At 43.8% G+C, this 13,173-nt stretch overlaps 1 protein-coding gene across 1 annotated transcript in view; it reads right to left on the reverse strand.

The window, feature by feature from the left end:
* Positions 1-4,558: 4,558 nt before the first annotated feature.
* The window catches only part of PRSS56 (serine protease 56), a 63,174-nt gene continuing 54,559 nt past the window's right edge, over positions 4,559-13,173 (reverse strand). The window contains exons 14-17 of the mRNA XM_085634024.1: positions 11,679-11,829; positions 8,812-8,895; positions 8,472-8,578; positions 4,559-6,205 (exon numbers count right to left, since the gene is read on the reverse strand). Of these exons, the coding sequence (XP_085490150.1) occupies positions 6,032-6,205; positions 8,472-8,578; positions 8,812-8,895; positions 11,679-11,829 (516 nt within the window). The 3' untranslated portion in view covers positions 4,559-6,031. The remainder of the gene's footprint in view (positions 6,206-8,471; positions 8,579-8,811; positions 8,896-11,678; positions 11,830-13,173) is intronic.

The raw sequence follows: 13,173 nt of genomic DNA on the forward strand, positions 1-13,173 counted from the left end.
TACAAGTGAAAAGAAAATTTGGGCTCCGTTGGTAAAGTGGAGAGAAAAGGCAACGTGAGTGCTATGATTAAGCCAATCTTGCTGTCAGCTACAGTCTCTCTTTTGGGCGGTTCCACAGCAGTGAGGAGATGTAAGTGGACACAGCAAATCACTTGTGGGTACTATGTCTGTCTGTCTCAAGGGTCATCGGAGAAGCCCCCTGTGTAAGACCCAGATGGATTAGAGTAGACCCCGACAAGAGTATTGGCAGAATGAGGACACAAAAAATATAGAAAAAAAAGAATGCCCAAGGTATGGTAAAATAGGACACACATTTGACCTGGATACCTCATGTGAAAAAAAGAGAAGAAGGCTTTAGGCTGATTTGCCTCAAACATCAGAAATAAATATCTCAACACTTGTGGGAAAGGGGGGTGGGGCGAGTAAGCACAGCAGCTAAGCGGATGACTTTCTAAATAGGAATTGTTATGTAAACAAGAGTGAACTACATTTTCAAAGCAGATATATTCTTCACCACTACCAGTCAATGCAACAAGAGAGCACAAGACTGCAACAAATATTCAGAAAACTACCTTGATACTGGGAGAGGTGTATACATACAAGGCAAACTCATTTTGCCTGTGGATTTTAAAATCCTTGCCCCAGAGGGGGCCTGGCGGCGCAGCACACTTGTCTGTCACTTTTTCATATTTCATGTTCTCCCCAAAAATATCTCTGCATACTCAAAGAGCACGAATCCAAAGATGTTACTTGTTGACCGGGCTGGTAAACTGCTTTGGTCAACCTCCATTGGAGTTAGCCTCAATTGTAACTAAGGCTCCTAGTTTTCCATTTTTACTGATGTTTACAGGTAAATACAGACAGAAAACAATGTGTTTCTTGTCTGTATTTATTTGTAAAAGCAGAAAAATACAGAAAATGTAATTTTTTGGAGTGATTTTTGATGCTGTCTTTTATGAATTCCAAACCAACATTTGAACAGAGCAACGGCATGGGGAGTTAAAAAACAGCATGGGATTTCCTTAAACTTAGGCATATGTTAACATATATTTGTAAATTTTGCTAATATTTACATGTGGGTGTTGTGTTCTGCTATATTGGCTGCTTAATTTGCTAAAACCTAACAGGCCTTAAAGTATGAGTGCATATTTATCAGTTAAATAAATGTGGAAAGACACCATATTATGGCTCCATTTATTATTAAAACACTAAATAAATACGGATAAATACCAATAGGATGACTGAAAAATAAATATGGATAAATACAGATGGAAATGTTGGAAATATTAATACAATAAAACCGGGAGCCCTAATTGTAACCGATCGAAAAAAAACAAATTACTCCTTTCTGTTTCATAGTAAGATCTTTATTGTAGGTAAAAGTGTACAAAAACACAAACATGAGAATTCCATGTACAAATAAAGAAGAAATGACGTCAGGCAGTGCAACTCTTCCATAGGTTACTGGAAGAAAGTGGGTTTCAAGGACATGCTGCGCCTGATATATTCTTATATACATATTTAACAAATTATACAACCTGAATAATTTACAAAACAATCAATTTTCTGAAAATCAGACGCCTTAACTCATGGATGTTTGCAGTTAAGGTTAATCGATATGGAAGGTTCTGTGCTCCTAATCTGATACTTTTTTCCACAGCGCTCATTGTTCACAGAACCACGTCTAGGCACTTGAGTGAACTTTATAGTGAGATTTTAGTGCTCATGAAAGGATAAGTCAATGCAGCTTGATGCCATCCTGCATTAAGGAAGCAGTATAGGCCGAGAGGTAGGTACATCCTGCACATTCGGTTCTTGGCCTCTCGGCTGAGAATGTGTCCATCAAGGTCACCTACCACCAGTGTGTTTTTAGTCCTGTGGAAACCGATCAACATGGCATTGGTCTGTGACCGCCGACTCACTATTACATGGGCAACTGAGAAAGTCTGAAGGAATGAATTTTAATTTCTAATGCATTTGTCGAATTTGAGACTGAGACAAAGACGAATTAATTTAATCTGGTCTTAATTTTAATTCTTACTTTTCTAGTGCTAGAAGTAAGCAGGTCTTTGGCAGTCACCTGGACTGTCTACAAATATGTCACTTTCTGCTGTTACCTCCTGTGGCATCCAATCCATAGTTCACCACTTTCCCTGCGGACTCTGCAGACAATCTTATCTTTGAAGATTGTGAAGGGTGACCAGATTCTCAAACCAAAAAAAGGGACAGTTCATAGACAAAGAAGTAGGACTACAGTTTGCAGTAACAGTCAACATAAAAGTAGGACTATTTGACAGCTGTCATAGTCATAGAAAGAGGACTACAATGACAGGTGCCTCAACAGACACAGATGAAGAATTACAGACGACAACTCAGGTGTGTGACACAGACACCAATGGATTTTTAAGCTAATAACATGTGCATTATAGGATGTTGGGTTTTTGCTTTAACAATGCCAAGAATGGCATCCAAACTAGTAACTTGCAAAAATGGCTAAAAAGCTTGCCCCATGCCAGAAGTTGAGAAGGGGAAGGGGAAGAAGGAGGAGAAAGGGAGACAAAAGGTACTGTGATGCGGAAAGGGCAGAGGAGGTAGGCAGGTCCGTGTCTCTGAGATGAGGGGAGGGATGAAACAAGGCCTGTCTCTGCCTCAGAGATGATTGGAGGGCTGAGAGAATGCCGGTCTGTGTCTCTGAGATGTGGGATGGGCTGTGACTATAGGCCTATCTCTACCTCTGCTATAAGGGCGGGGGACGGGGACTGTGGCATTTCTCAGGTGCAAGGCTAACTTTAAAATAGATGCAGTATGTTACTGGTGATGTTCGCTCTGTGCACGCTGCTGTCGTACATAAGTGTCTCCTGTTGAGCAGCTTTAAAAACACCTCTGGGCACTGCGGATGCATCTATTCTTTGCTGTGATAAAACCCATGACATTATAGTGCTCAAAAACATTTTCCCGAGTGCATTTTGGGGAGTGCCTTTCTTCAGGGGGCAGTTACTGTCCAATTAGAAGCCAACATTTCTGGTCATCTGGCAGAACCATCCAGTGCCCAGCTTCCTCCCAGGTAGGCGGTCTGAGTAGTGCGGAGAAAGGTACTACAGCACGGGCGTGTTGTGGGTCACAGCAAGCAGAGCTCGCCTCTGACCCTGTGTATCTCACCCAACCATGTCCCATGAGACAACTACACCGGCAGACATCTCACTCCTTCTACATCACATAGGGCCTTCAGATGTAGCAGAAATACTACCCAAGCAGGCTTGGAGGCTGCAGTAACTTGACAACATCACTACTCGCGCAAGACACCCAACGATTCAACCACTCATGCACCTTGTGCCCTCCCAGCGCTCCAAAACAGGGCAGCGTGCTGAAGTCTCATACAGCGCTCTACAAAGACCAGGTGACATGACAGAAGTACCCAGGCTTTAAGTGGGATGAAAAAACTAGGGGGTGGCTTAAAACACATAAGCTAAAAAATCCATGCTTACCATAGTCTCCCGCCCGAAAAATTTGCTGCTTCTGTCATTGTATTCAGATAAATAATACAACATGTAACATTACACCTACAACAAGCTCGGACTATTACCTTTGTCAGTTGTTAGCTGTATAAGATAAATAAGTAACAACTTTGGCTTCATTGTACATAACATTGAAAATGCTGTGAAAGAACTATAACGGGTCTCCTTGAAGGCAGTGAAGGGTGGTATTGTTGCAATAGTAAGATTTTTTTTTTCATCCGGAGGGCAAAAATGGAGAGCCCAATAGGGACCCGTCTTAGCACCTGTGCGAAGTAAGCAGAGAAATGTCCCGTTTTTTAAATAGTATTTTGGTGCGAGTCACTATTTAAAAACCGGGGCGCGCACACACACACACACACACACACACACACACACACACGAACACACACAAGGTCCTTACTAATAGCAGTGTATTCAAGTGTAATCGACTGTACAGGTAGGCGTTTTCACGTGAGCACAGACAGTACAACATTGACGTCACTTATCAACACCATAGACAAGTCTCAGGGATGCTGTGTTAACAGAACGGATGAAAGCATGAGACGCCCCGCCCAGGTGATGCGTCACCTGGCACATAATGTGGAGAAGGTCAGGTTTCTAGCCAGGACTCTGCCCTCGGACAGCTACAGATGAGTATCACTGGCCAGCTTAGAATGTAGATCAAGGGTTCCCAATATGGAATGCCCGCACCCCCAGGGGGTTCGAGATGGCATTTCACGGTGTGTGTCAAAGAGGGAAAGTATGTGACATCATTTATATTAGCATTTTATGCACTTTTGTAGGGGGTGCGAACATTAATCAAACATTTCCTAGGAGTGCGGGGCATAGAAAAGGATGGAAACCCCTGATGTAGATTCAGCGGTGGCCGGCACAGGTAAACATGGTGGAGGGCTGGGGAGGGGTAGGGCGTGGCAGGGGCGAAGCCGACAGATGACAGAATAGGTGTTATTTAAATATACCTATTCCATCATCTGTCGACTTCCCCCCGCTCCCCCCGCTCTCACCCCACCGCCCCACTGCGTTTACATGTGCCAGCTGCCGCTGAGTTGATTCAAGTAGTGGTTGGCTCCTCAGGGAGCACCCGTTTTGTCCATTCACCAAACACGTCCATCTCATGTCATCCACCAAATGTCTGCTTGCAGAGTGCGATGAGTAGATGAACGAGGGAATGATGCATCATTACACTGGCCTATGAGGAAAGAGTTGATGATGAGATATCTAAAGAGAGCACATAAAGCCATCCTCACTCCAGAGGCTCAGACCTTCCTCCTTAGTCTTCACATAGACATGTAATTACTCATGCTGGTGATCGGTGGACCTGCAGACGACGCCTTCTTTTCAGGGGCCGACATTACAGCCTTTGCTGTTGCTCAGTCATGGTGTCTACAGTAGCGAGGACGTACAGGTAACCAACAGCTAGGACTACCAATGCTTCGGCCTACAAAAGATATGGCGCGAGTCTGACTGCCATTGGTTGAACAAGTGGAGCGATCCTGCACAAATGTCAACTTTCATTGGTGGCCTTCAGAAAGCATTTCAAATCTATGGCCTCCATTGGTTCATGATGAAGAAGCATCATATGAGGAGCCTATTAGCAACAGCTTGAGACACTCTACTGTAAGACCTGCTAGAGATTAGGTGGTTTAGAGACTCTGATATAATGGTACAAAAACTCCTTTAACGTAAGGCCACATCATGTGAGAACATCATACGCCTATTCTGTGCATCATCACGCCTGCAATGTTGTGGAGAGTCATTGTGAAGACAAGCCTGGTGGAAACCAGAAAACGTGGAGCATCACCATGCAGCTGCATAGGTCTTGTTGCATACGGTCAAGAAGAACATCTTGCACGCTGAGGTTTGAAGTCAAGGCCACGGGAGCACGTGATCATGTGATGAATGCTCCTCAATGTGTCAAGTCCATTACATTCTTGGTCTCCTGGCCATTGACTGCCAGTTTCTCGAATGTTCTGAAAAATTGCCCTCAAAGGTTTCTAGAACCCAATCTGAGTCTCCTTGGCAGTGTGCGACTTCAGGTAACAATGGGGCTGTACGCCATCCTCTCACTGACTGCACAGCAGGCAGGATTCCATGAAGAGAAAACTTGGTATGGTCAATGTTCAATGAGAACATCAGAAAAGTAGCATTTTCACCAGTCTTGAATCCTGTCCTATTTGGCAATTGAACAAAGAAGGTGGTTTGAATCATCACTTCCACGACAGCCTTCATCTTCTTCCAGACCTCTTCCGGGTCCCTGGTTTCTGTTCAAGTGAGACGGATAAGCATGGTAACATTCATAGACTCTCTTTTCATCAGCCTTGGCCAGCTCAGACATCATCGGACTTTATGTAGACTGTCCGTTCCTTGGCGTGCTATGGAAGCAGCCCTCCAGTAGACTGGCAAAGGCCAGAAACCTGGATGGCATTGGCCTTTCTTTGGTTTCTTTGGTGCTTGAAGCATTGATCTTGGATCTGATCCAGGCTACGGCTTCTTCTCTTCCCAGCAGATGTGGCTTCCTAGGTCTTAAACACATCTAGGGCAGTGGCAATGACAGCCGGCACACTGCGGTCCAACGAGTCCTTCTCCAGGCCCACCAAGCTGTTGAAGGTGATAGCTTTACCAGCCACTTTTGCTTGGACTCGGGCCCGGAACAGCCCTTTGCCATTTTTTGAGCCAAGATCTACCAGGATCTGGAAGAGAGAGAGGGGTCAATGAGTCAGCGATGCTGCCGGGAGCAAGGAGGAAAGCAAGAGACGAATGATGGACATCCAGAGACAGCAAGAGTGAGTAGATAGAACATGATAAACATCAAGTCTCGACAAGGGACATGTGAGTGCGCACTGAGAAGGAATAAAGGAGGTGCACGTAGGTGGAGGGAAGTGGGGAGTATGAGCAAGATATGAAATAAAAGAGAGAGAAAGGTATGGGAATGGGGAGCGGAACTTATATTTGGCAATGGGAATGAGTGATTGAACAATGTTATGAGTGATGACTGTGATGTGAAAACAAATTACAGCGAGATAAGAACGTAAAAAGTCAAAAGAGTTTGTGAACTGACAGAGTAAGCGAGAAACTGTGAAGTCAAGTGCTAGAAAAGTAAGGAAGGGCAAGTAAAAGTGAGATAAGGAATAAGAGGCGTTGAAACAGAGAAAGACAAGGGTGGAAGCAAAGAGAAGACCAATGGTCCTAGATGAAGCAAGAAGCCTTCATGTAGGACCAAGAAATTGTGAGACAGCTAGAGATTGTGAGGATCGGTCCAGATGGTGCGAGAGCAACAAAGGAGGTAGAAGAGATAAGAAAGGAGTCAACACTAATGTAGCAACTAAAACAGCCTTTGTTGAGTAGATTGTCAAGATCATGAGAAAATAAGTAACGAGATCTCGGCAAGGCCAATTACAGAAGCACAAAAAAAGGCAGTGTGGGCATACTGGGCCTCCATTGGCACGTAAGCTGCTTGGCAAACAAGAGAACTGATCTCTTTTATAATGTGCATGGAACCTCCAGGACATAGGTTGTTACCCTAATGATGAAATACAGTTTTTAAAAAGAGGAAAAAAGAAGTAACTGCAAAAACCATAATAGCCTTTCCAGTGAAAAAAAAACCTCCTCAGTAATCTTCAACAGTTCATGCAGGTTTTATGATAGCGAAAAGGCTGGGTGTTTTTTTTTTAATTTCTGGTTTTCAGGTTATGCGTATTTTGTATAGTTTATATTTTTCCACCACTGACGTTGTCTATTTAATTTTCTCTCCTGGGAGGCTCCTTCAAACAGAAAATGTCTAGCGAGCAGAAAATGCTGTGACTTTAAAAACAAGATGGGCAATATTATAAGAGAGTATCTTGGGTGAATTTTGTGCATAAGGACCAACATAATTTATGTAGTATGAGTAATTTTCATGAAAAGTATGACTATTACTCGTGCAGAAAGTTGCACGATTTTACCAACTTCTACTAAAGGGTTGTGTAGATGTTGGCTCTCAAGAACACCATCTAGTTAGGTTCTTCGGAGATAAATAAATAAAATCGTAAATCCGGTATTTGTAAAGAATGAACTACTCACCCCTATGGGTCTCAAGGTGCTGGGGGCCGTTGTGGAAATTAAGTGAGCTATTGCCCAGAGTCACATGGTGCTGAGCTGAGCTGCCGCCGGAGCCGTGGATCAAACCGTGAGCCTTGTGCTCTGAAGTCAGCTGCCCTGGCCGCTGCGCTACACCTCTCCACCACTGCGCCAACCTCTCATGGTGGAGGGTCATAGCTTAATAAATAAGTACATGCAGTTTACCATCCCGCCTAGTCGAAGGTGTTTCTTCCCACAGTCTCCTAGTGATAAGTGTGCAAAAAGTGAGGCAGAATTGAAGTCACAATTCTTCTATGGGCAGCTTTGCTGAAGGCAGGGGCATCACAAAGGACTCAGGGGCTTATTTACAAGCCCCTTGCACTGCTGGGGCGTCACTTTTTATATGGGAAAAAATGATGCGCTGGTGGCGCAAGTGGGTTGTAAATAACCCCCCCCCCCCCCCCCCCTCAGGGTGCACTGTGGGTTGCCAGTGCGATAGAGCAGAGTTTGAGCACTGCGATCTCAGCTGGCTTGAGGGTAAGATAGTTGCTACTCTTCCACCAGGTGTATAAATTCATCACGGTGTATAACGATGTGGTCAATCATCATATAGGGCCTGTTTAAGAAGAATTGCTTCTGGATTAAGACAGTATTAAAACCTAATGGTAATCAGCCTTTTCATGTTGTAAATTTGTATTTCCTGTTTTAAAATTGTAAATTGTCAGCTTGCATTTCATTTTCAGAATTTTTGATAATATTGGAAAAAGAGTGAAATTTTAGAGCAACATCCTCAAATCTTTAGGCACTATTTCTGGGGAACTTTCTCTATGCATTTAAGTACTCTGGGAATTCTGATAGGGGGGAAATGGATATATGACCCTGTGCAGCCCAGTTACTCACCTCCTGGAATACCATGGACAGCTCGGGCTCAGGAACCTGCAGGATCCACCTGTACTGCTCCTTGAGTTTGTTGACGTGCGCCTCAGACGCGTTCAAAGCCTGGCAGGCTGGGCAGAAAAGGGACATGTTGGATTCAGTAAGAGAATGTCATTGAAGTCAATTAACATCAGTTAATCCACTCAGTGGTGTCCTGATTTTCAGAAGATCCACCAGAAAATTTGACAAAAAGGTATTCTAAATTAAATTTATTTACCATAGAGGTTATACTGATCATGTGGCAGGGAAGGGGTGTGCCCACCACTTGCGTACCTTGCGCTAATTTAAGCATAACTCTCCGTACCTGTAAAGTCCTTCCTTCTGTCCACAAGGGCCCCAGACATGTCTCTCTTTTGTCTCCGAGAAGGTCTTCCAAAGGGCTTGGATTCTGTTGAGAGTCACACATACAAAAATAACGTCATGAGAGTTCTACAGTGGTAATGTCCTTTCATCAACAACTCACTTCCTGTCATCCACAGCTCACTTCCTATCACTCTCAGCTCACTTTCTGTTCAATGCCATCTTATGTCTTACGAACAACGATATCTCAGTTAGTATTATTTTCAAAACTGGTAGGTAAGCATGCACAAAACATTGCAAGAAAGGAAGGTAGGGAGACTCATAGTTTAGTTAAATGTGCCAAAGGCATCATATATTGAATCAATACAAGAGAGAACATGAACTTAAAAGGGTACGGACAAATTGGGAACAGTTATTACAGCACTGTAAATATATATACATATAAATATGTCAGTAACCTGACAAACTACGTGCACACAAGTGCTCGTGACACTCTAGGAGGACGGCGCAGGTGACAAATGAAACAGCGATAGGCGGCGCCTAGAGTGTCATGAGCACTTGTGTGCACATAGTTCGTCGAGTTACTTATGTATATAATGTAATAATTGCAAAAATAACTATTGATGGACAGAATGCAGAACAATGTCATACATTCACGCCAGTACAGAGATCTGGGCCTAAATCCATCGTTTTTTTGCTCACCATGCCATTCCAGTTTGAACCCAGCCATATGCAAATCAGTCTTGACCCTGTGCCTCATGGGAACAGTCCAGCCAGAACTGCCAGACAAGGTCCTCCCTGGACTGGAAACAAGCATCCTAGGACCGGTTTCGGGGTGTCACCCCTCTTCAGCCAGGATAGCTTGATTCCAGTGGCATGGGGAGCACGGGACTCACGTCTGAGCATACCCGTCTCACTCGGGGTGACAAATGCAAAAATACCTATTGATGGACAGAATGCAGAACAATGTCATACATTCACCCCAGTACAGAGATCTGGGCCTAAATCCATCGTTTTTTTGCTCGCCATTCCAGTTTGAACCCAGCCAGACTGATTTGCATGTGGCCATGTCTGAACTGGGGGGGGCGTAGTGGGCAAAAGAACGATGGATTTAACCCAGATCTCTTGACTGGGGGAGAATGTCTGCATTGTCAGCATTCCGTCCATCATTTGTTTGTTGTAACGCTTTTCGCCCTAAGTGGGATGGGTATGCCCAGACGTGGGTCCCGTGCTCACTACGCCACTGGAGTCAAGCTATCCTGGCTGATGATGGCTGATAGCCAGAAACCGGTCCTAGGATGCTTGATTCCGGTCCAGGGAAGACATGGCTTGGCAGTTCGGACTGGACTGTTCCCATGAGGCACAGGGTCAAGACTGATTTGCATATGGCCATGTCTGAACTGGGGTGGCGTAGTGGGCAAAAGAACGATGGATTTAACCCAGATCTCTTGACTGGGGGAGAATGCCTGCATTGTCAGCATTCCGTCCATCATTTGTTTGTTATATTGTAATAATAACAGTTGAGATATTGTTGTTCATATACACTACTTCACCCAGATCTCAACTAGGTCTACGGGTTTACTCCTGTTGCTTATACGTATTTTACATCTTACTCCGTGACCCCTCTTTGCATCTCACCTCACACTGTCCAGCACATCACAGCGCGTCGTATACAAACATTTTGGAATTTATTTTAGTCTACAAAACATCTACTAAGGCCCACTACCCACATTAGCTAGGAAGTAAAAAACTCCTTTGCTTTCTGTTTCAATTATGACTTCCAGATTGGGAGCCTCAGCAGTATCCCTAAAGAGGGAGATACCCAGGTTAAATCTTTGTGTCGTCTTATTGCATCCCCTCATCCTCGCCTTGTGCTTGGCAAGGCACTCTTACAAATCCCATTGGCTATTCTGCTTTCTGATTTTCTCTGAGGATTGAAAATCATAAATCAGAGGTGCATTTGCTCCCGTGTGGTAATACTGCGCTACAACTCACCATCCCCGCTCGGCAAGATTGATTGGTAATCGGACTCGTGGACACAGCGAACGAATCATTGATGGCCCGCCTAGGGAGCTGGTGCTGCTTCCCCACCTTGTTGTGGTTGGTACAGGAGTGTAGGGAGCAGGTTCCATATATAGTGCCTGCTAATGCCCCAGGGCACCCCTCAAATACTGTTGCAAATAGAGGTGAGTGATGCTCCTTCCTACGCCTTTACAAGTTGGTAGATCCACAAACCTGTCCCTCTAGGCTGTTACAGAGAATAATACCCAGATCCATGTTGAGTATCTAAAATAATACTCTTAATTAAAAGAATCCAGAGTGGGTTTGGATAATGTGTGGCATCACATTGTCACTTGGCACCCTCATCCTATGGGTTAATTGCATTAGTCCTTCTTTGCTGTTCATGCACTGGACATGGCTCAAACTCCAGAACTTCCAGCAGATTAAGGGTTTCTGGTAGTGAAGCTAGGCTGAGGCACCATGGGCAGACACATGCTCCTCCTCCAACCTCTAAGCAGGGCAGAAGTACTGCCACTTTACATCACCCCCTACTCCACCAAATACTAAAGGACCCCTAAAGTCTCTTGACCCTGATATCCTGCCCCAATCCCTGAGGGTAAAGTCATGTCCAATAAGAAAACAGGCATTTCACAATTCAATATTTTTGATTTTGCAGTTGAATCCCACCTCGCTGCAGCCGCAGGACTGGGACTGCCAGAGGCAGAATGCTCTGTACATGAGTCTGAGAGACTGATGAAACATGTCATGCAATGCCAGATTTATTCTTACTGATTGATTAGATCTGGGTTCTGCCACTGGTATCCAGTGTGTCGCTACCTCCTGTTAAAACTGCTACAGAACTAACCTTACCGTTGAGAACGGGGATGTCCAACTGTTCTGCAGCTGGCGTTTCAAGATGGCCGACATCTTCAGCGAGTCCTTCTGTAGTCAGTTCCTGTCTCAATCTATGGATGCTCAGCCATCCCTGTCCTCTCAGCTCTTCCAGTGACGTATCATCCACCTATGAGGCAAGAAGCATTTTTATCTGTGATTCCCTTTGTTTCATAACATCCATACTCTTACACAATTTATTTTGTAATCAAAAGCACTTTCCCTTGCCAGGAGCTTCTAGTATTATTCTAAACACTTAGCATAAACCCCAAATCTATATCTATGGAACTTTGTTAGCATTTAGAGGCGTTATCCAGTATTCTGCCATGTTCTCTATTAAACCACTTTTGCATCACATCTGTATGGAATACAGGATGCTGCTGTGATATTTTTAATCAGAACATTGAGCTTACACAGGTAGACTGACTACAGAAAACAAAATCGAACTAAAGTAGCATTGTCTTAGCAATATATAATTTTGGTGCAGTAAGTGCCCACACACCCACTTCACTATACTGTTAATTTATACTGCAAAAATAAGTTTGCCAACTGTTTGCTATCGCCTGTGCAGTGCTCAATTTGAGCCGGTGGTTTCCGGGGCTCAGTACTAGCACTTAATTGTCAACACCTGTACTTATAAAAGTTTGTCACATGGTGGCACTGTTTACAGCAGTTGTTTATTAACTAAGGCTACATTATAAATGACTGTTATCTGTTGCCTAATATATTCTTATAGTATTTGGGGTCTGGAATAATCTGGTTTGTCATACCTGTATGAGTGTGATGGTTAGTAGTCATGTTGGTACTGTAAATGGTGACATTAGTAGGGGCAACGAGAAACAACAATAATAAATATAGAGCAGCTATGGGCTGCAATTCTACTCGAGTTCACGTGGCTTCATTTTTAATCTATACGCATTTAGGAAAATAATTTAACTTGAGAGGATGAAGTATCAGACCCAGGGCTTTAAGTGAAATGAAAACAGTGGCGAGTTCTCCAAAAGAGGCGTGGTCTGTGTAATTAAGGGCGTGGCTTAAACACGTAAACTAAATGTAAAGGATTCCCATAGTGTACCGTCCAGCTGGTATTTTGGTGCCTCTATGAGTTTTCTGTTATTGCATCCAGATATAAAACACAGCAACTGACATGCACCTAAAACCCGGCAGGACTATTGGCTTTGTCAATGATCCTTGACTGCTTAATATAAAGCACTTCACAAGAGCAATATACTACACAGAAAACAGTATAAAATAACAAGGTCCTGGAATCAACTCTTAAGAAAAGTAAGATTAAACAAAACATGGAAAATATATACAGGGACTAAACCTCTGACAAAGAATGCATGACCATCAAAAATCGATCATTGTTTTTACCTGTAACATTAAGACCAATGATATAGGGCCCAAGAGGGACCCTTTTCAATGTCGGTCTTTAATTACCACCAGGTATGAGACCTGGATGGACCTGGCACAC

Source organism: Triturus cristatus, chromosome 11 (assembly GCF_964204655.1).
Source record: "Triturus cristatus chromosome 11, aTriCri1.1, whole genome shotgun sequence".
NCBI lineage: Eukaryota > Metazoa > Chordata > Amphibia > Caudata > Salamandridae > Triturus > Triturus cristatus.